A 24259-nucleotide genomic window follows, 5' to 3' on the forward strand; every position below is an offset into this window, starting at 1 on the left:
AAAGTGTTGCTTGAACAAATGTTCGATTGGATTCATGCCAAGCGATCAGGGTGCCCAGATCATTCTCTCGACTTGTCCAGAGTATTCTTCAAATCGATCACGAACAATTATGGCGCATTAGTAACATGGTATTCTGCAAGTCTTTCCCTCAGATTTTTGTTTAGTGGTCCACTAAGTAATTTCTGTTTCCTCTTGAATCCTTCTTTTGCCATTGCAATTCTTTTCCTAATTTCTGTTGAGCAATACATATAATCCATTATTACAATTCCCAAGTAATTGAAGTTATTCACTTGCTCTATTTCCTCTCCCCCTATTTTCATACGGCATTTTCTCCCCTTTCCCCCTATTACCATGCTTTTCGTTTTCTTCTTGTTAATCTTCATTCCATATTCTTCAAATTTTGTGTTTAGATCATCTAACATTTGTTCCATGTCTGTTGCACTCTCTGCCATCTGAACCATGTCGTCTGCAAATGTTATACACTCCACTCTCCGATACCTTATACAAACTCCTCTCCTTCCATCAAAACTTTCACTTAATAATTTCCTCCAGACATATACTGAACAGTGTTGTTGATAAACAACAACGATGTCTTACACCTCTTCCCAGTTCAATTTCTTCATTCATCACACCTCCTATTATTACTCTTGCTCTCAGGTTCAAACATAAATTTCTAATTGAAATGGCGCGTTACCATCCATAAAAATTCCATCGACGTTTGGAAACATAATGTCTATGAATGGCTGCAGCTGGTTGCCAAGTACCCGGACATAACCATTTGCACTCAATGATTGGCACAATTCGACCAGAAGACCCAGTCCATGCCACGTGAAACCAGCTCACACCATTATGCACAGTGTCTAGTTGAAACTTTGGTCTACAATTTCGTGGAGTCTGCGTCGCACTCGATCTCTACCATCGGCTATTACCAACTGGAATCGGGACTAATTTGACAGTGGACGATTTTCCAGTCGTCGAGGGTCCAACCGATATGGTCGCGAGCCCAGGAGATGCACCGCGGGGTATGTCGTGCTGTTAGCAAAGCCACTCGCGTCGATCACACGACGCCTTACCACACTAAAGCTAAACTTCGCCCCACTGTCCTAACGGACACGTTCGTCCTATGTCCTGTTAGCACCGACAACTGTACGAAAATGAGACAGCTCTCGGTCATTAAGTGAAAGCTGTCGGCACTTCGTTGTCCGTGGTGAGAGGTAATATCTGAAATTTGCTGTTCTCGGCACACTCTTGACACTGTGGACCTCGGAACACTGAATTCCCTAACGATTTTCGAAGCTGAATGTCCCTTGCGTCTAGACCCAAGTACCACTCCAAGTTCAAATTCTGTTAATTCCCGTCGAGTGGGTATAATCAAGTAAGAAACCCTCTCACAGGAATGAGTCGAGTACAAATGACAGCTACACCAATGCACTGCCATTTCACACCGTGTACAAGCGTTACTACCGCCTTCTGTACATGTGCAAATCGGTATCCCTTGACTTTTGTCACCTCTCTATATATATGGGCTTACGGTCTGACAGCGGTTTGGCCCCTTTACTCCTCCTCCTTTGGTTACCGTAGTGCTGGTTAGGAATACCTTCACAACAACCATGCTCGGCACTGAAGGTAGGACACAAGGACAGTCGCATGCATGAGTTATATCGTGTACTGCGGCAACTGAGCAGTTAAATCATAATGATAGCACTTTGGTTAACTCTAAAGCTTAACACCTTCGTAAAAACATGTCCAGTAAGAGTATAGTTATTTCCATTAGATGATCTTTCCACCAGAGAAGAGCGTAATGTTGATAGTAGTGCAATTAGTTTTATTCCTTTCATGCTGCTGTATGCAAAGTGTTGCTTTCACCCATACATCGCTGTTCGTTTGAACATGATAGCAACGGCGATACCAAGCACAATCAGTACTGATACGAAATGCATTACTTCCCCAAAAGCACCTTCTGGCAACATTTCGCGATGAGACCAAATAAATTGTGCACCCAACGAAGTTCGAGGTATTTTCTTTCTTTTCTTTTCTTCCTTTTTCCAAAAAAACGCCCCATCAATGTTTTTGCCACCACAATAACATTGTATTCAATCTATCATCACGTTAATTAGTGAGTTATTATTTGGAGTACCATTTGCTAGCTGCCAGTTATGGCTGTTTAGAAATATAGATATTCTCATGCTTGAGGATAGGTCATTCATTGTAACTAAATTCTGTAATGTTATTTAAGTCTTACTCTATATTTATGCTGTGGTGTGTTTCCTGTTGTTAAGTGTTTCCAAATATGGAATGACTGGTTTTATCCTTCCGGCGAGAGTGGATATGCTGCTTATGCATTGTTTAAGAATTACTGTCCCTGCTATACCTCTAGTACAGAGTTAACAATGGTCTCTTGTATTCATGTTAGGAAATGCCTGCTCCAAGATTTTGATAGTCATATGCATGGGGGCTTAATTAAATAAGTTTGCAAATACTTTTTTAGTTTTTAATAACTGTAAGTCCGATTACGCGAGTCTCGTAAACGGTTGGCCCTGACTATTATTATTACGCAATCTGACTGCTTAGAACAACAACAAAGAATGAAATGAAAATTTTCATTAACACAATTAATTAATTAAGTCCCCAGCAACTATAAAATCTACGAAGCCAACAAAGCACAAGTGTAGCTGTTCTGTATGTGGTAGTGTGACTCAACGTACACATCTGGCACGGTTCTTCTTCAGCAAGACAAGAAATTTTAAATACCATTATACTGACGTGATAAAAGGAAATTAGAAAAACTATAATTATGCAAGAAAACCAGAATTACACTCTAATACAAGAACACAAGCCGGATGCTTTGTTGACTGAACCTGTAATGATGCATTATTTGAAACATGGAAATAATGAAAAAACACGCAATATTTTACCTTCATATATATTGACGAAAAGCACTCTGATCGTTACAGTGTTTCCATTCGAACCATCTGCTGTCTATCCCATCAAACAACTGCATAAAACATGGAACAAGCACTTCTTACTACAACATCTCGACAAGCCTTGCCCACTAGCACATCTCAACACGAACTGTCTTCTACGAGCTCTGCCCACGCACAGACTACCACGAGACCTCGACAGGCACTGGCCTCCACGAGCCCTCAACAGGCACTGTGGAGGCGGCTTAATAATACTCTCTGGCGCAATCTCTGGCGCAGTGGCTCAGTGTAGCCACCTTTCACATAATTGCAGTAGTTCTTGTATTCATCTGTTTTTTTAATGCTAAACGGAAACGAATTTCTTTTCTCCTACATTCATGCGTTTAGTGTTAGAGAAGAGGCACGACCATAAAAATTTTAACTTGTCTGTCTCAAATTCAACAAATACGATTCAAAATGTCTAAGGATACGAATCATAATGCTAAAAAAACTTGTATATGGAAGTTTCTCTAAGTGCGAGTTATGTATTATGTTGCACAATCGTTAGGTGTCTGTAGGAAAATTACAGATGCAGCAAAAAATGAAGAGCAGTTCAAGAATGGTAATTTTATTACAATTGTCTCGTGTTCCATAGTAGTTCCTACGCTGATAAAGTACAGTTCAATTGAATTTCAGCTTGTGGGTGGCGGTTTATTAAAGATACATGTCTAACAGCACGCAAGTCGCTTTACACACGCAAAGTGCCCGTTCAGAGATTTTGGTTGATGAAGTCTATGTGAGCAGACACTCTTGTGTAGACGGATGGAGCGCCTTGGTATCCACACGGGTCTATTCCCCAGGAAACCACGCCGATCACCTCGTTGTTCTGCACCAGTGGACTACCGGGGTCGCCCTGAGTACACAGAACCAAGAGATGAAGAGTGCAGGTGAAAAATTTCAGTATTTCTAGAAAAATTGAGCTCAGCAAATTTTATAGGCACAAACATCAGACATCATATAGCGTCACGATTAAAATAATTCCTATGTTCTGCAGCGAATGTCAATACAGGCCTAACCACATTCTTCGTCATTAGAAGGAAAGTAATCGTAGAATCGTTAGACTGGCATTACAAAATTAGAATAAGGATGACGTACTGTGGAACAAATGAGAAGAAACTCGGAAACTAGTTACTTACATCGCAGACGGAGATTTCATCATAGACAGGACCCGTACAGACCATAGTCTCCGTAAGCGGATTATCGGGCGGAAATTGTTCTCCGATATCCAGATTGTCTATGTCTGCTTTGCATTTTCTGTAGGAAACGATGCTGACGTCGAGTGTCTGCAGAATATCAGGAGTGTCGTCGGTATACGTTTTACCCCAGCCAGTAACGACCGCTTCAGATCCAGCTGCAAAAAAAACGGAAAAGTAAATCGTAACGTCTATAGCATACAGTCAGTAGTTCGTGTACCTTGATCATATTAACGGGAGTTTTTACGTAAGTGAAATAACAACTGCGTACTTCATTACAAACTCTTCTCTAAGGATAATCCTTCACTTTAACCTCCCAGATACATACATATTACTGTTTTAAATATTCCAAACTAAGATCGGAACAGCATAGTTCCTAGAATAACGATTATTATTTTACATACATTCAGGGATTGAATCGGCGCTGGGCAAGCCGATGATTTGGACGTAGTCGTTCAGAGTCAGTGGGGACTCCAACTTGAACACAGCGATGTCGTGTTCAGCTACGTCGGTACCGCTAAAAAAGAAACAATTGTTTCCTGGTTACATCAATTTGTGAAGTGATTTCCTCGAACACTGCTTTATCAGTGTGCGTGTCACAAACAAATATTTATGTTGAAACGAACATGTGAGATTGACAATCAGACCAATTGTATGATTGGATTGAAGAGTTCCTAGATAACAGAACCCAGCATGACATTCTCAATGGAGAGAAGTCTTCCGAAGTAAGAGTGATTTCAGGTGTGCCGCAGGGGAGTGTCGTAGGACCGTTGCTATTCAAAAAATACATGAAATGGTTCAAATGGCTCTGAGCACTATGGGACTCAACTGCTGAGGTCATTAGTCCCCTAGAACTTAGAACTAGTTAAACCTAACTAACCTAAGGACATCACAAACATCCATGCCCGAGACAGGATTCGAACCTGCGACCGTAGCGGTCTGGCGGTTCCAGACTGCAGCGCCTTTAACCGCACGGCCACTTCGGCCGGCAAAAAATACATAAATGACCTTGTGGATGACATCGCAAGTTCACTGAATCTTTTTTCGGATGATGCTGTGGTATATCTAGAGGTTGTAACAATGGAAAATTGTACTGAAATGCAGGAGGGTCTGCATCGAATTGACGCATGGTGCAGGGAATGGCAATTGAATCTCAATGTAGACAAGTATAATGTGCTGCGAATACATAGAAAGAAAGATCCATCATTTAGCTGCAATATAGCAGGTCAGCAACTGGAAGCAGTTAATTCCATAAATTATCTGGGAGTGTGCATTAGGAGTGATTTAAAATGGAATGATCATATAAAGTTGATCGTCGGTAAAGCAGATGTCAGACTGAGATTCATTGGAAGAATCCTAAGGAAATGCAATCCGAAAACAAAGGAAGTGGTTTACAGTACACTTATTCGCCCATTTCTTGAAAAGTGCTGAGCAGTGTGGGATCCGTACCAGATAGGGTTGATAGAAGAGGTAGAGAATATCCAACGGAGAGCAGCGCGCTTCGTTGCAGGATCATTTAGTAATCGCGAAAGCGTTACAGAGATGACAGATAAACTCCAGTGGAAGACTCTACAGGAGAGACGCTCAGTAGCTCGGTACGGGCTTTTGTTGAAATTTCTAGAACGTACCTTCGCCGAGGAGTCAAGCAGTGTATTGTTCCCTCCTACGTGTATCTCGCGAAGAGACTATGAGGATAAAATCAGAGAGATTAGAGCCCACACAGAGGCATACCGACAATCCTTCTTTCCACGAACAATACGAGACTGGAATAGAATTGAGAACCGATAGAGGTACTCAAGATACCCTCCGCCACACACCGTCAGGTGGCTTGCGGAGTATGGATGTAGATGTAGACAATATTGGGCCTTCTAATGTTGATGTAGAAGTATTGACATTCATCACTTATGTTTTCAACACATGACGTATAATATCGCTACTCTAAGTGGAACAATATACACTGGTGTCCAAAATTAAAGAAACGAACGGAAATTTTGCAAGATTGGGTTTATTTTGCCACGAACACTGTATAAAAGGGTGATAATAAAGTAGAAATAAAGTAAAAAATACAGAAGGTAAACAGCTGCTCCACGCATAACCATAGACAATAATGTTCTCCGTGTTTTCCAACTTAAAGGATTTGTACATACATTCCACTGACTGGTAAAAATGCTCAGCATGAGGTGTGATCATATCTGGCAGCAACACAAGTCATGCGGTGAACGATGTAATCAATCTCATGAATCTCATGTTGAAGCAATAACGCCCATTCTTCCTGCAGAGCTGCTAGCAAGTCTTGGGGAGTGGTTGATGGATGCTGACTTGAAGCAACCCGTCTACGCAGTGAATCGCAGCCGTGCTCTATGGGATCAAATCAGAAGAGCGAGCAGGCCACGCCATACAGGCAATACCTTCTGTTTCTAAAAAAACCTCAACCACCTGTGCTCTATGAGGTCGGGCATTATTGTCCATGAATACAAAGTCCGGGCCCACAGCACCTCGCCGCAACTGCAAACGAGATCCCAAGATCTCGTCACGATACCTGCCAGCAGTTAAGCCTTGCCGATTCACCCGTACAATTTCATGAAGAGCTGTTCGTGTGGTCAAGATAATCCCTGCCCACACTATTAGGGACCCAGCTCGATATCGGTGTCTTCCCACAAAGTCTCGGTCCGGAAATCGTGTTCCACGTTCCCTCCAGACGCGAATACGTCGAGAATCACTCTCCAGACCAAGTGACTCACCTGTGAAAAGAACAGTGGCCCACTGTTCAACAGTCCAGGTGGCATGTTGACGACTCCAGTGTAGACCTCTTCTGAGAAGACGCGTCAGAGGTACACTTACAGGAAGTCTCCGACATTGAAGACCACTCTGCCGAAGGCTCCTCTACACCGTTCGGCTCAATACAAGGCGTCCAATGGAGTCTGCGAGGTCAGATCCCAGTTTCTGTGCTGTACTAAGGTGGCACCGCTGTGCCCTTACAGTCAAATAACGTTCCTCTCTTTCTGATACCGTATGTGATCGACCCTGACTTTGGGGTTCAGTTTCCATCTCTACAACATGTCGACACAACCGAGAAACAATAGAACTATTCACATGAAGCCATCACGCCATATCAGTTTATGACTATCCTGCTTTCTTTCTTCCTATGGCTCTCCACTACAGGGATTCTTGTAGGTACCTTCTCTGTGCCATACGTCACTGACTGTGACTGTGTACGACTCGATTGTGAATGTGGGACTACCCGACAAATACTACCCCGTTTGTTAGGCGCCGTGACGTCATCACTGGCGAGGTTGTCTGTTGACGGGAGTGTGATCTGCTGTGCAGAACACGGTCGTACTGGCTTCCGTTGATATGATTATATCGTGACTTACACGCAGGATGGGGAAATAGTGGTTTGTTGCTTTAATGTTGGACATCGGTGTATTTCCCTGCAGTGACCCTAAAATGATGAAGTGGCTATTAAAGCATTGATTTGTATCGACAAATGTATCAAAAGGTAGTTTTCACGATCAATCATTCATAGAATATGAAAATAACGAAATTTTGTCATCGACCTTTTAGAGAAAGTTCCCATGTAGCGTACTCACCCAGGATAGTCAGGATGCACGATCTGCTCCGAGACTCGAATTTCCTGCTCGCTACCTTCGTCAACACTCATGTCGAGTTCTCCGGCCACTGCCTGTGAATGAAATGTTACACCGACAATCAGGTAATAGTTTTATGTCACTTAGTGCAGACAGGCTGCATATTAAATTATTTCAAATGGCTCTGAGCACTATGGGACTTAACTTCTGAAGTCATCACTCCCCTAGAACTTAGAACTACTTAAACCTAACTAACCTAAGGACATCACACACATCCATGCCCGAGGCAGGATTCGAACCTGCGATCCTAGCGGTCGCGCGTTTCCAGACTGAAGCGCCTAGAACCGCTCGGCCACACGGGCCGGCGCTGCGTATTACTAAAGGATGTTTGGTAAGTGTACACTTAACCGCAGCACCTTGTAATCTTTGTCTCCCTTCTATCTGTTTCGCTTCATTGTTATTTAACTCTTCGTTTCAGTACTCTGTCATCACTAAAATAGCCCACTGCCAACAAACAGAAACTAACATACAAGACAGAGTTGGTCGTTGGTGTAAAAACTGGAACACAACTTATCTTACAAATGGATAAAAATTGTGAACCTTTAGATACAGGGTGGTAATTATTGAACTGCATGAAAAAGCCGTAAATTAGTTACAAACTACTGCATGTACACACTTTATTCAACATCTTAACGTCACTAGAGATATTGGGATTTAGGTTATGAGATGTTACATATGCCTGCTATCATTGGCGATGATGTGGCACAGTCGAATATCGATATTCTGCATGACCCTGAAGTGTCGAATCATCGATGCTGTCGCTGACCTCCTGAATGGATGTTTTCAGCTCAGCAATGGTTTGGGGTTATTTCTGTACACCTTGTCTTTAACATAACCCCACAAAAAGGAGTCGTATGTGTTCAGATCCGGAGAATATGGCGGCCAATCGAGGCCCATGCCAGTGGCCTCTGGGTACCCCAGAGACAAGGTGCGGTCCCCAAAGTACTCCTCCAGGACGTTAAACAATCTCCTGCTTCGATGGCGCCGAGCTCCGTCTTGCATAAACCACATATTGTCGAAATCAGGGCCACATTGAATAATGGGGATGAAATCATCCTCCAAAACTTTCACGTACCGTTCGGTAGTGACTTTGTCGTCAAGGAATATAGCAACGATTATTCCGTGAAAGGACATTGCGCAGTTCACAGTCACCCGTTGTGGATGAAAACACGTCTCTATCGTGAAATGCGGTTTTTCAGTCCCTCAAATGCGCCAATTTTGGTAATTGACGAACCCATCCAAATGAATGTGGGCTTCGCCGCTGAACCAAATGCACATGTGCATACTAATCACCATCATGCACCGCGGCCAAACGTGCAGTTTGAACGTCCTAACGTAAACAATTCAGAAGTTAGGAGGATTTTATTTCATGTAGTTCGATTGTTGGCAACCTGTATTTACGCCCAAGTTAATGGAGAGCGTGAAATTGCCCACAAGTACTACCTTCTGTATAAAATCGTAAGTAGTTTATTTTTATTTATTTATTTATTTATTGTTCTGTGGGACCACATTTAGGAGAAGTCTCCATGGTCATGGAACGAGTCAATACATGAAATTATAACACGATTGTAGAAACAGATAAAATGAAGTATAAGAAACATATTCAGGCGACAAGTCGTTAGTTTAAATAAAGAAAATCAAGAATGTAACACTGGAATTTGCTTAATTTTTTAGCTCTTCCAGGAGCTCCTCGACAGAATAGAAGGAGTAAGCCATGAGGAAATTCTTCAGTTTAGACTTAAAAGTGTTTGGGCTACTGCTAAGATTTTTGAGTTCTTTTGGTAGCTTATTGAAAATGGATGCAGCGGAATACTGCACTCCTTTCTGCACAAGAGTCAAGGAAGTGCATTCCACATGCAGATTTGATTTCTGCCTAGTATTAACTGAGTGAAAGCTGCCAACTCTTGAGAATAAGCTAATATTGCTAACAACAAACGACATTAAAGAAAATACATACTGTGAGGGCAATGTCAAAATTCCCAGACTATTGAATAGGGGTCGACAAGAGGTTTTCGAACTTACACTATACATAGCTCGAACAGCCCGTTTTTGAGCCAAAAATACCCTTTTTGAATCAGAAGAATTACCCCAAAAAATAATACCATATTACATAAGCGTTTGAAAATATGCGAAGTATACTACTTTTCGTGTTGAAATGTCACTTATTTCAGATACTGTTCTAATGGTAAATAAAGCGGCATTTAGTTTCTGAACAAGATCCCGAACATGGGCTTTCCACAACAGCTTACTATCTATCCGTACGCCTAGGAACTTGAACTGTTCCATCTCGCTTATAACATGCCCATTCTGTCTGATTAAAATGTCAGTTCTTGTTGAATTGTGGGTTAGAAACTGTAAAAACTGAGTCTTACTGTGATTTAGAATCAAATTATTTTCCACAAGCCACGAACTTATATTATGAACTACATTATTTGATAATGTTTCAATATTACACACAAGATCCTTCACTACCAAGGTGGTGTCATCAGCAAACAGAATTATTTTTGAATCACCTGTAATACTAGAAGGCATATCATTTACATAAATAAGAAACAGCAGTGGCCCCAGCACCGACCCTTGGGGAACGCCCCATTTAACAGTGCCCCATTGGGACTGAAAATCATTACTACTCTCGATATTGCGGAGGATTACCTTCTGCTTTCTGTTCTTAAGGTAGGAGGCGAACCAATTGTAAGTTACTCCAATTACTCCATAATGTTCCAACTTCTGCAGTAATATTTTGTGGTCAACACAGTCAAAAGCCTTCGTTGAATCAAAGAAAACACCTAATGTTCGCAACCTTTTATTTAATCCGTCCAAAACCTCACAGAGAAAAGAGACTATAGCATTTTCAGTTGTTAAGCCATTTCTAAAACCAAACTGTACATTTGACAGCAAATTATGTGAATTTAAATGCTGCAGTAGCCTTGTATATACAACCCTCTCGATAACTTTAGCAAACACCGATGGCATAGAAATAGGTCTATAATTGTCAACATTATCCCTGTCTCCCTTTTTATAAAGTGGCTTCACTACCGAGTACTTTAATCGGTCAGGAAACCGACCACTCCTAAAGGAAAAGTTACAGATATGGCTAAGTACTGAGCTAACATACGTGGAACAATACTTCAGTATTCTGCTAGTTACCCCGTCATATCCATGAGAGTTCTTGGTCTTTAGAGATTTAATTATTAACTCAATCTCCCTCTTGTCAGTATCATGGAGGAGTATTTCAGGTAACAGTCTCGGAACACTTTTTTCTAAGAGCGCTATATGATTCCCTGTTGGGACTAGGTTTCTATTTAGTTCACCTGCTATATTCAGAAAGTGATTATTAAGTACTGTACATATATGCGACTTATCAGTAACACAGACATCCCCACTACGCACTGTTTCTATATTCTCGACCTGTCTCTGCAGACCAGCCACTTCCTTTACGACTGACCATATGGTTTTAATTTTATCCTGAGAGTTAGCTATTCTATCTGCATACCACATACTTTTTGCCTTCCTAATAACTTTTTTAAGCACCTTACAGTACTGTTTGTAATGGGCTGCTGCATTTAGATTTTGACTGTTTCTAACGTTTTGATATAATTGCCACTTTGTTCTACAAGATATTCTTATCCCTTTAGTCAGCCACCCAGGCTGCATGTTTGTGCTAGTACCCTGTTTTGAACGTTCTAACGGAAAGCAACTTTCAAAGAGCACGAGAAAAGTCTTAAGGAAAGCATTATATTTATCGTCTACTGCATCAGCACTATAAACATCTTGCCACTCTTGTTCCTTGATAAGGTTTACAAAAGTCTGTACTGCAACTGGATCAGCTTTCCTAAAAAGTTGGTAACTATATTTAACATGTGTTGCAGCACAAAAATCTTTTAGACTTAAAATTTGTGCATCATGATCTGAAAGGCCATTCACCTTTTTGCTAACAGAATGCCCTTCTAATAATGACGAATGAACAAAAATATTGTCTGTGGTTGTTCTACTGTTCCCTTGCACTCTCGTTGGAAAGAATACGGTTTGCATAAGATTATATGAATTAAGGAGGTCTACCAGCATCCTTTTCCTTGCACAATCACTTATACAATTAATATTGAAGTCACCACATATAACTAACTTTTTGTATTTCCTATAAAGTGAACCAAGAACCTCCTCTAGCTTTAGCAAAAATGTTGTGAAATCGGAGTCTGGGGATCTATAAATAACAACAGTAAGAAGTTTAGCTCCACTAAATTTAACCACACCTGCACAACATTCAAACACCTTTTCAGTGCAGTACTTTGAAACATCAATTGACTCAAATGGGATACCGTTTTTCACATACATGGCTACACCCCCACACCGCAAAGAGCTCCTAGAAAAGCTGCCAGCCAACCTGTATCCTGGTAAAGGAAGCCTCTGAATTATCTCCTTATTTAAGAAGTGTTCAGATATACCAATAATTTCAGAGTCAACATCTATAAGCAGTTCACTAACTTTATCTCTAATACCTTGTATATTTTGATGAAATATACTAATTCCCTCGTTAATTGGATACCCAAGCTTTGTAGAAAGTGGTTTCTTTGTTAGAGACTTCCCTTAAGCAAGAATACCTATCAGCTGACTTCAATCTAAAAAAGGTACAGCTCTAACACCCACAACTACCGGAATTTTCCCATGAGTGGTCCCACCACCCCCACCTATGCTGTCACCTATAAGTTTTGCCAACCTCCCCTTCCCATACCTGTTGAGGTGCAGGCCATGTCTAGTGAAACCCGTCCTACTGATAGACTCCACCGACACCACTGAAATGTGACTCATGCCTTCTGTCATCAGCGCACCCCCAAGTCTCATGTTATTACGCCTGACGGCTGTATTAAGATGAGGCCGATCGTGACGCTGAAACAGTTCCACGAAATGCACATTCGTGTTGCCAGTCTGAGTGGCTATCTTTTCCAGGTCACCATCTATGTCATACTCCTCATCCCTATCAATACTATTACCAGCCCCACCCACAATCACTACCTGATCCTCTTTAGTAAAATCCCTACATAACCCCCCTATGTTAAAAGTCACCTGAGCCAATCCTGCATTAGGCTTCACAATGCTGGTGACCTGGTACTCACTCCCCAAAACTTCCTGCAACTGCTGGCCTACACCTCTACCATGAGAACTACCTAACAGCAGAACCTTCTTCTTTCTCTTAGACTTTGCAACTGTCCTAGCCACCGTAACTGCTGAGGTCTGCTGCATACTTCCTACATCTACAGCTACTAGAGATTCCTCTCCACTAGACTCTGACAGTTGGTCATATCTATTACAAACACCAATAGTAAAACTATCTGAAAATCTCCTTCTCCTAGCAGATCTCTTGCCAACAGCCAGCTCCCATTCCCCAACCCCCTTCTCCCTCCTCATCCTATCTAGCTCCTCCTGTGCGTTTTTCAACTGCACCTGAAGGGCACAGATCTTACGCTCCTGCTCCTCTATCAACTTACTCTTGCTACATAACCTGCAGTTCCAGGAGAGGATCTCACCAGAATGCCCACTGGCTTCCCCACTGCATTCCCCCCAGTGAAAATACTTCGAACAAGCCTCACACCGCAATCCACTACTCTATTTTCTCTGAATAATAAAATAATATTCCATAATTTCTGAACATGGTGTCCATTAGGTCTGTATAAAGCCTTAACAATAGTGAATTTCTGAGGAGAAAACATAATGCGGCTACAGAGTAACGTTCTGTAGTAGACATACTCACGATGTAGTATCCACTGTCAACAGCGCACTGTCCTGCGGTGAGGACGGCGCTCTCAGAGATGATGGAGCCGCCGCAGTTGTAGAACCGGGAACCCGACACAACGAGCTGCAGTGATACCATGTATGGATACTCACCTGCGAAAAAAAGATCCGCGTCACATGAGGTGCAACACCTCTGCTTGAATGCAGAGGATGCGTTGGTCATTTATGTTGTCTCTGTAATTTTTTAAATAGGATTGCAACAATATGGAGTCATTAACTTGCTTGCTAGGTGTTGTGTACATAGTTCCGCGTAGTCAGCGCGTGCACAACTTTCCCACTAGAGCGCGCCCCGCTAAGCACAATAGCTCAGGCGCAGCGCTAGTCCGTCTGTGCACTATGGGATGGCGGTGTCTTAGAGATGGACCGAATTCTGCTTCCGCCGATCCACATATTAATATGTAATGCAGCCAATGAGATTGCTGCTAACGTAGAATCTTTTCACCTCGCGGATCACACTCGCGCAGTGATATCTGAACGCTCGAGGTGTTGTGTCACCGCCAGACACCACACTTGCTAGGTGGTAGCTTTAAATCGGTCGCGGTCCATTAGTACATGTCGAACCCGCGTGTCGCCACTGTCAGTGATCGCAGACAGAGCGCCACCACACGGCAGGTCTCGAGAGACTTACTAGTACTCGCCCCAGTTGTACGGACGACTTAGCTAGCGATGCAACACTGACGAGGTCTCGCTTATTTGCAGAGAAGATAGTTAGAATAGTCTTCAGCTAAGTCAATGGCTACGACCTAGCAAGGCGCCATAGCAATTGATAGTTATCGTATGAAGCATGTCTCATCAAGAACGATGTATACAAATGATGGATTAAAGTTAAGTATTCCAGAAGCTACGTACTTTTCTTTATAGCATTCATTACGTATCCTGTTTCAGACCTCACGCCATCCTGCGTGAGCTTATAGCGTGCATTTCGGCCTTCTCTAGCAATATAACGAGCGTACAGACCTCAGATTAGTCAGTCTGCTATAGTGTGCATTAGTCTATAGTCAAGTTTCAGTCTGCGCCTAATAAGATTACCATATTCCTGTACATAGCCATGAAGATAAATGAATAGACACTTTGTCAAGCATCAGAGATATGTGAGAATAAGATTGACGTACCAAGACCAAAGGAACTGCAGACTGTCCATTGTAAATAACATCCAGAACCAAGTTAGGTTATTTTTATGCTTGTTATTATTTTAATAAATGTGTGTGAAAATTAATCAAGTTCTGTTTAAAGTTGGTCACCGTCAATCTGCTACTCTGACCTAACGGCAGAGGATAAACACGGCACGATAAGACCACGAGACATATTGCTGACACTCGCCTACTTCGTTAGAGCGATAAGTCAAATAATCTGATGGTGTGTGTACCGAAGGTCTTACAGTACGCACACCACACTAGGTCGTCGTGAGACATACTGAGGTAGGGTATCCAACTATTGCTCAGCACAGTGTTTGCAGTGTGTATCTGTTCCTTCTGGTTCGAATCCTGCCTCGGGCATGGATGTGTGTGATGTCCTTAGGTTGGTTAGGTTTGAGTAGTTCTAAGTTCTAGGGGACTGATGACCACAGATGTTAAGTCCCATCGTGCTCAGAGCCATTTGAACCATTTGAACCTTCTGAGTGATTGGCACGAATACTTCAGACCACAAATTGTCCCACAGATGACCCTCCGACGTTGTAATACACCTCAAACTAACCTTGAAAGGAAAAAAAACGACGCATTTGTCAAACTGAACACCCAGTTATAAATAACAACGATTTCACTGCTGCATGCAGTGATGTATTTTTATCTACTGGAAATTTTATTCTCGACACCTAATTTTTGTCTCAATGAGATTAACACAGAAGCTTGAGTGATTTTAAGTGCGGACAATTATTTATAATTTTAGTTACAAGAAGAATAACCCTATGTTTGATACTCTCATTCGAACTCACTATACCGTGGCTTCCAGTAATGATGTGATAATGTGATGGTCACTTGATACATGAGAATTTAAGGCAATAGAATGGTAGATGCAGCACCACAGCTATTCTGAAGTGGCAAATTGTTGGAAAGTGTAACCTTCACTCAGTGGAGAAACTTGCGTCTCTATTCGAAGGAGAAGTAGTGATGGGGAAAATTGCTATCATTGAAAACACACATTTAGCGTGGTGTACCGCCTTCTAGCCACAGAACCGAAATGACATCTTTTGAATAAATCTCCTCCCGATAGGCATCATCTATATTCAAGGGGTGAACCCCTACAATCGCCTCCGCAGCTGATTTTTCAGCGTTTATGGCTAACATGCGGAAGACCCGATTTCGGCTTCGATACTGCCAAGAGGACTGTTACGTGTTCAGAGGACTGTTACGGCTATGCCCTTCCTTACGATACTGAGCTATCTGAATGTGAAGTACAGTCTCCAAGGACTGGTAAGTCGTCAACACGGCAGGGAGAGCGGTATGTCGATCACATGTCCTTCCCTATTGCAGCCTCGTGCCGCAGAATGGCACAGGATGACATGGGGGCCTGCCGACACCCCTTGGGTCTTCAGGACCTGAAAGAAGAGCTCGTATAATTTATTTATGTTCATTTCTTGAGCTTTATGGCGGTGGTGCAACTTTCTTTGTTTGGGTGATTTCTTTAATCGAATCTCTTTAGACTCTTGGTTCATATGACTTTTAGATAGATCGTGTAAATTTATTCAACTGCATCTTTGTAAGTTTATCTTTGTTGCTCTTTCGACTGTGAGGAAATGTACGCCACTGCTAAATACATCACTAAAATTACTTATAACTTGTTGTTCAAAAAGTCTTATTCACTGACGCATTTTGGGCACAGCCCATAATCAGACTTTTCCTTTGTCGTCAGTCTTCTCACTGGTCGGATGCCGCTTGCTACGAATTCATCTTCTGTGGCAACCTCTTCGTCTCAGAGTAGCAGTTGCAACCTACGTCATCAATTATTTGCTGGATGTATTCCAATCTCTTTCTTCCTCTGCAGTATTTGCCCTCAATATCTTCCTCTAGTGCCATGGAATTCATTACCTGATGTTACTAGATGTCTTAACACTTGTCTAATGATCCTGTCCCTTCTCCTTGTCGGTGTTTTCCACATATTCTTCCCTCTTCGATTTTGTGGAGGATCTCATCATTCGTTACCTTATCAGTCCACCTAATTTTTAACATTCGTCTGTAGCACCACATCTCAAATGCTTCGATTATCTTGTGTTCCGCTTTTCCCACAGTCCATATTTCACTACTATACAGTGCTGTACGCCAGACGTACAGTCATGCTCAAAAGTATCCGAACGACCTGAATTCCATTTCGCCTGATTCGCATTCAACCCACATAACACAGCTGTCTAGCAGGTCCTCTAATCGCTCCTTGGTACAGTCGTTTGACTATTGAAAATTGTTCCAACAAGTCACCACTAGAAAACACTACTCTGTATCGCAATAACTCTAGACGTAAAGTAATACTACGATACTACAAATATCGGGGAACACCTTATCACAGGTAAGACTGTCCTTAAGGCTTGTAAGCTCACATTTATTACAATAAATGACATACCTGCAATGTTACCACTCTCATTATTACGTCAGATAGGTAATGCAGGTAGTAAGTTCGTCGTATTCATGATTTCCTCTTCAAAGTAACATACTGTACTTATTATTTAATACAAAATGACATTAAAAATATAAGTTATTTACGAGCAGCTAGTTGAGAATATGTATGAACTTCAAATGACATGACGAACCGTCTCGTTTTGCATATGGATTCAGTCCCAGGTCATGCAGACTAAGCAAAGATTTCGAGACTGACGGAAACTAACAGTAATTCCTGACTAGGCATACAGAGAGTGATATACCACGATTTTAGACAGTATCAATTAGCAAATACCAACTTTAAATTACATAACGCATACATTTTTAACGGACCCTAATTCCTACCCAGCTCGTATTTTCCCTGTTAACGAACTACAGGAGATGGTAAATATTGCTTCTTAACAAGTAACTTATATATAATGCCGTGAGGTAAAGCTTTGGGTTGGACAGGGATTCGAACACAGATCCCAATCGGAATGCGAATCAGACGCATTACGTATTCCAGGCCGTCGCAGCCGCGTCTTTGAAAGGCCAGCTGTGGTCACTTCCCAGCCGGCTGTAGGATCACATCGGTTCGTCTTCTTCGTGCTAGTACTGTAACTGAGGTTTGGCAACACGGAAATGTATATTTGGCAACTCTGTGATAGACGAGTTACTTCCTGGTGTGCACGGAATTAAGCCTCAAAGTTCACTTGATTTTTCCAGTCATTTCCATTGATTAATCTGAGTTATTATCGCTTCAGGTGTAACAAAAGATTGCAAATTTACGGTTTTGAGTCCAGGAAAGTCGTTTCATGTGTAAATCGCAACTATTCCTTTAAATAGCGGTTTGCGAGTTGTAGACACTATTGGCCTCATAAAGGAAAAAAATGATTCAAATGGCTCTGAGCACTATGGGACTTAATATCTATGGTCATCAATACCCTAGAACTTAGAACTACTTAAACCTAACTAACCTAAGGACATCACACAACACCCTGCCATCACGAGGCAGAGAAAATCCCTGACCCCGCTGGGAATCGAACCCGGGAAACCGGGTGCGGGAAGCGAGAACGCTACAGCACGACCACGAGCTGCGGACTCTTGTGAAGGAAATGGGCAACACATACTTCTTCGCTAGCTGTGTGGTGATGTGCTGACCTGTGAAAAAGAGCGTCTGTTCTAGTTCCCGGTTCCAATCTCGCTGAATGTAACGTTTTTATTCCTTCTGTGAAAGAGCTACAAGCAGTCAGATGGAACATCGATAAGGAAATCGCAAGAAAATACTTTCGGCTTATAGTGCAGTGGTGAAAAACTTACAATGCTGCACAACAGGTAACGCCTCGTTCCGCTGCGGACAAGCAAATTTTAGGTCTCTAGGAGTACTTAATTTTATTTATGAAATGCCGCATTTGCATACCTGTTGAGTATGACACAGCATACCAATTAAACACAGACCCAATCGAAATCTAAGTGAGTAGTATTTTACTAATTCGTGCCGATGGAGGCACGCTTGTGTACAGATACTCAGTTTTATCAAAGCAGTCTTTTGTCGTAAGGTTATCGTGGGTAGTTTCATTTCATTTCTTTTAATACAGTGCACAATTTTCGTAAGGTTTCTTTCAGTGTTGTTGAAACAATACTAAACATGAGAGAGAAATTAATCATCAACGATATATGCGAATTCTCTGATGTGATCTATAACAGTCTGACATTGCACATGCAGTTTATTGATTAGATGCATGTAGAAAACTTGTTCTGAGTTAAAGCTGTCAAACAAGGTTTGACGGTTTGAAGAAGACTAAAATGCCACTACCAGACGACAGCTAATGTAAGAAATACTTTTGTGACTATTTTGGCACGATGCGCTCTCCCCACACATAATACAAAAGCTTGGAGATGCATCTGCTGCCTGGTCATCTATTAAACCTGAAAATAACAAAATGTCGCAGGAGTGAGCCCTTTTTCCACATGCGGCTATTTTGTGTTGAGAAGTGAAGGTAATTATGTTACAAGTTCCATTAAATTGGTAACTTCAGCAGACAGCATAATTGCGTTGTAAAAAAATGTAGCAGCGAATGAAATGGAACTCGCGATACCTTACGTACGGTGTGTGACACTTAGCGTGACGCTACTAGCTGTCATCTCCTACAGCACCTCCAGAAGTCAACAACAGTTCCTCCGCAATTTCCGCATTCCACAGTGCTGTGAGATAATGCATATGGCCGGATCTAGACTTCTGAGAGACAGACAGCTATAGCTTTTGTTTTGCACTGCACGATGTTTTCAACAAACAGATGGCGAAACAGAGTAGCTCAAATGGAAAGGAACACTTCCTCTTTAAATTTCTGCATCCTACACTGTTGGCAGTTCTGTGTTGGTGGCAGTTACATGATTTTGTTTCGGTGGTTACAAAATAGAGTCGAATGTATGCACTGGGTAGCCAAGGCAGCTAGTTCACGGCGATTCGGTCAGCCAAGTAAATGAATGTACTGAACATGCTGCGAACCACTACAGGGGGCCTGTATGTCAGAATTCTCATCGAGTGTGCCACAACAGTTGTATGAAAGAAAAATGAATGACGCAGAAGTTGATTTGATGCTCTGTTGGTTTGATAATAAGTTCCTGTGATGATGCTCTGGGTTCGATTCCAACTTCTGCCCATGATTTTTAATAGGGAGAGACAGATTCTATTCTCTTCTGGCTACGCCAAGTGAAGAAGGTATAATGGCATTGTGGTCTGAAATTCACATTAAACATGATATTCCTTCTCTACCAAGTGGTCGTTAGGTTGCACCACAATAAAGTCAGGAGTGGAGAAATGTGGGAACTCTATCACCTGTAACTTTTCTCATACTAGTTATTTATTTATAGTGACGAAACAAACGCTATGTGGGGTCACAGGACACTTATTCTATCATTTATTTGAGCTTCTGTATGTCGATAAAATTGGTTGTGGAATTGGAATGCAGCTCAGACCGCCCTTAACGCGGAATTTGATACCTTCGTGACAATACAGCTCGACTACAATTTGTTGTTTGTTCAAAACTGCAGATTCCTCAACATCTCCACATATTGCACGTGAATGGGTTCGAATGCTCGCCCGGCACTAAAGTTTTCATTACGTATTATCAAGCTCTAGCATGAGAACACCTATCTGCTGATGAATAATAATTTTGATTTTTAATGCATTTTCCTTCGTTGTCAACACTAGCGATATCTGACGTATTTGACTCCCAGTGAGACACAGAACTATTTGAGAGATCACTCTAAGTTCAAGGATGTTATTCCGAGCTGCTGGTGGAGAAAAATTCTGTAGCTGACGTCTCTTTGTGTGTGGTCAACAACGGTATGTGTGGGGTTCGATTCCCAGTCAGCACTGAACTCTTTGTCATATTATCTCTAGTTCAAACATGCTCACATGTCGCTGCTGATGTAACAAACCCACATCTAACGTTCGTTTTCTCTAATAAATAACAGCGCTAGGTTCCGGGTTGGAGTCCTGAGAAGGAAAAAATTAATGTTTCGTCTCGTCATTTCTGTTAAAACATCTAGCTACTGCCGAGAAAATCCGATATGTCACAGTTGATTGTGCTTCGATATCTATCCGATTGGGTTCTGGGTTCGAATCCCTGTCCAACCCAAAGCTTTACATCACGGCATTTCAAGTAAGTTACTTGTGAAGAAGCAAAATTTATCATCTCTCGTAGTTCGTTAACAGGGACAATAGATGCTGGGTAGGAATTCGCGTCCGTTAAAAATGTTTACGTTATGTATTTCAAAGTTGATGTTTGCTAATTGATACTGTCTAAAATCGAGGTATATCACTCTCTACATGCCTAATCAGGAATGACTGTTAGTTTCCGTCAGTCACGAAATCTTTGCTTAGTCTGCACGACCTGGGTTTGAATCCATATGCAGAACGAGACGGTTCGTCGTGTCATTTGAAGTTCATACATATTCTCAACTAGCTGCTCGTGAATAACTTAAATTTTTAATGTCATTTTGCGTTAAATAATAAGTACAGTATGTTACTTTGAAGAGGAAATCATGAATACGACGAACTTACTACGTGCATTACCTATCTGACGTAATAATGAGAGTGGTAACATTGCAGGTATGTCATTTATTGTAATAAATGTGAGCTTACAAGCCTTAAGGACAGTCTTACCTGTGATAAGGTGTTCCCCGATATTTGATTTGTAGTATCGTAGTATTACTTTACATCTAGAGTTATTGCGATACAGAGCAATGTTTTCTAGTGGTGACTTGTTGGAGCCATTTTCGATAGTCAAACGACTGTACCAAGGAGCGATTAGAGGACCTGCTAGACAGCTGCATTATGTGGGTTGCATGCGAATCAGGCGAAATGGAATTCAGGTCGTTCGGATACTTTTGAGCACGGCTGTACATATTCAACAGTAGGGGCGAAAGACTACATCCCTGTCTTACACCCAGTTTAATCCGAGTGCTTCGTTCTTGGTCGTCCACTCTTATTATACGTCTTGACTCTTGTACATATTGTATATTACCCGTCCCTCCCTGCTACGTACCCCTATTTTTCTCAGAATTTCGAACATGTTGCACAATTTTTCATTGCCAAACACTTCTTACTGGTCTATGAACCGTATAAACGTGTCTTGATTTTTATTTAGTCTTTCTTCCACTGTCAACCGCAACGTCAGAATTGCCTCTCTCTTATCCTTAGCTTTCGTAGAGCCAAATTGATCATTAGGATATAGGAAACCCGGTATAGAGTCACATATATCACCCGTCAACATCAGAAATCAGTTCTGTTGTGCACGAAACACATCAGTAAGTAAGAACTTGCGAACAGCATGTGTGCAGTTATTTTAGCAATCCATTCACTAGTGGCGTAAGTCACAAGTAAACGTAACCGTCCAAGGCCTGCTGCGCGACTCCATTCGCACATTGGGTCTACAGACAGTACCACAGAATCCCAAGGTGGAGATCATGAGCTTGTCCTTTCAGCGCGTAAACAACAACAACAATGAAATATGTCTATTAGGTACTACTCACGGTGACGCTCCTAACACGGCATATCAATTACATTTTAAGCGTCGCAAGTAGTCCCATAATACTTGCCTCAGTAGCATGAGGGCCGTTCAGTATGTAAACCAACACTTTTGTACCTCGGCTGTTTTCGGTTGAAAAAATCAGTAATTTCTTGTGGGACGTCGCTTCAGTCCGTATAGTTTTATGAATTTCCGTCAGGTGGCGGCACTATGCGTAGCCTTCAAACTAAAGTCTGTAATGGAGGTGCATTACAAGGAAAGAGCTGCCACTGAATTTCTTTTACCAGAAGGCCAGAGCACGGAAAATATTCATAGCTGCTTGCAGAATGTCTACGGAGATCTGGTAGTGAACGAAAGCATGTGAGTCGTTGGGCTAAGCGTTAGTTACCACCGCAAGAAGGCTGTGCAAATTTATCCCATCTTCCACGTGCCGGCCGGTCGCACACAGCTGTAACTTACGCAGACAACCCTGTTGGTAGAACATCCGCAACTGAGCATTATAGCAGAGGATGAAAATACCGCTTCAGTTGTAAATTACTTTATTTTCACACGACCGGTTTCGGACTGTTATAAGCAGCTACGACACCTAAGGATGGGCTTATAACAGTCCGAAACCGGCCGTGTGAAAATAAAGTAATTTACAACGGAAGCGGTATTTTCAACCTCTACCGTAACTTACGCAGTGTGTTCGCTCCCACAAAAAAATGCAAAAGAAGTTCACCTTCTCCACGACAAGGCCTCACATAAGTCTGTGCACTCGAGAGCAGCTCAAAAATCTTCACTGGTCTGTTCTTCCTCATCTACCCTACAGCCCGTACCTCGAACCTTCCGACTTCCACCTGTTTTGCCCAATGAAGGAGGGATTCCACGCGAAGTAGTAAGTAGATGATGAGGAGGTTTATAATGCAGCAGGAAGTTGGTTCCAGCGACGACCGGTAAAGTGGTACCAGCGGGCATGCAGGCTCTCTCAGTAAGGAGACGTAAGACAGTCTCATTAAACGAAGATTGTGTTGAAAAATGGGAGTTTGTAGCCAATGACTGGGGAATAATATGGTGCAATCGAATTCTGAATAAAAACAATCTTTCAGAAAAAAAATCTATTTTATTACTTTCCGAAAAACCCTCCCAAGTGTGACTCATGTGTGTGACTTAAATTGCATCACTAGATACTGACCAGTGCTAGATACTGACCAGTGTTTTGCAGTTACGAGGGTCACTCCAAAAGAAATGCACACTATTTTTTGTAAAAATACAGTTTTCATTCTGCATGTGTGGAAGTTTTACAGTGTGTAGATACATCCTTCCCGCTTGTTTTCAAACTTAGTTCAACCTGTTCCCGTGAGTGGCGCCGTCACAGCATGTCTTCAAGATGGCTGCTACACTTGACGTTCGTCACAAGCAATGTGCTGTTATAGAATTCCTGTGCTGTGAAAACGAGACAGTGGGAAACATGCCCAAGAGGTTGCAAAAGGTGTATGGAAATGCTGCTGTCGATCGCACTACAGTTAGTCGGTGGGCAAGCAGGTTACGTGATGAAAGCGGGCTCCAACAGGTTGGTCCAGAATTTTACCGTGCGGGTATACATGCGCTGGTTCCAAGATGGCGTAAGGCAGTTGAGAGGGATGGAAATTATGTGGAGAAATGAATATATTGTTCCTAAAGGATGTATCTACACACTGTAAAACTTTCAAACATGTAGAATAAAAGATGGATTAAAAAAAAACAGTGTACTTCTTTCTGGAGTGACCCTCGTAGTATATGGTGGCCAGCAGATGACATTCTAGTGACAAAATCGCTTCGGTAACTCCGGTGGTTTTTTTCTATGTTACAGATTGCAGTTACGTAGTCGGATACACTGTCTGTACTGTATAACGTGCCTCCTGTGCTTCAATTGACGGGTACAACAACGCTTCGTTGTCGCAGGGAGAGTGCCTAAGGAGATGGAAGCTCACCACTTTTGGCGTCGTATCCCCCGACGATGCGACCCCTGGAGACAGCGAAGCGCCGGCTGGGTCCAGTGTGGGGCAGACGACGCACTGGCAGTGTCCCACCTGCAGACAAAGCATCCAT

General features: G+C 42.1%; 1 protein-coding gene across 1 annotated transcript; it reads right to left on the bottom strand.

Annotated features, from left to right (window-relative positions):
- Positions 1 to 3669: 3669 nt before the first annotated feature.
- On the bottom strand, positions 3670 to 24259 carry LOC126455796 (lectizyme-like). Its single transcript, XM_050091556.1, has 3 exons — positions 24142 to 24259; positions 13547 to 13680; positions 3670 to 3813 (listed from the first exon to the last, which is right to left on the bottom strand). Exons 1-3 carry the CDS (start codon positions 24257 to 24259, stop codon positions 3670 to 3672), a joined length of 396 nt encoding a protein of 131 aa, XP_049947513.1.

The sequence above is a fragment of the Schistocerca serialis genome, chromosome 2, assembly GCF_023864345.2.
Source record: "Schistocerca serialis cubense isolate TAMUIC-IGC-003099 chromosome 2, iqSchSeri2.2, whole genome shotgun sequence".
Taxonomy (NCBI): Eukaryota; Metazoa; Arthropoda; class Insecta; order Orthoptera; family Acrididae; genus Schistocerca; species Schistocerca serialis.

What these genes read in the sequence shown, in the direction of transcription:
- LOC126455796 (XM_050091556.1), bottom strand. Translation starts at nt 24,259, where the DNA reads ATGGATGCTTTGTCTGCAGGTGGGACACTGCCAGTGCGTCGTCTGCCC. An exon ending in GGGATACGACGCCAAAAGTG is followed by an intron (nt 13,681 to 24,141) that starts GTGAGCTTCCAT and finishes TTTTTTTCGCAG; the next exon opens with GTGAGTATCCATACATGGTA. An exon ending in TTGACAGTGGATACTACATC is followed by an intron (nt 3,814 to 13,546) that starts GTGAGTATGTCT and finishes CTGTGTACTCAG; the next exon opens with GGCGACCCCGGTAGTCCACT.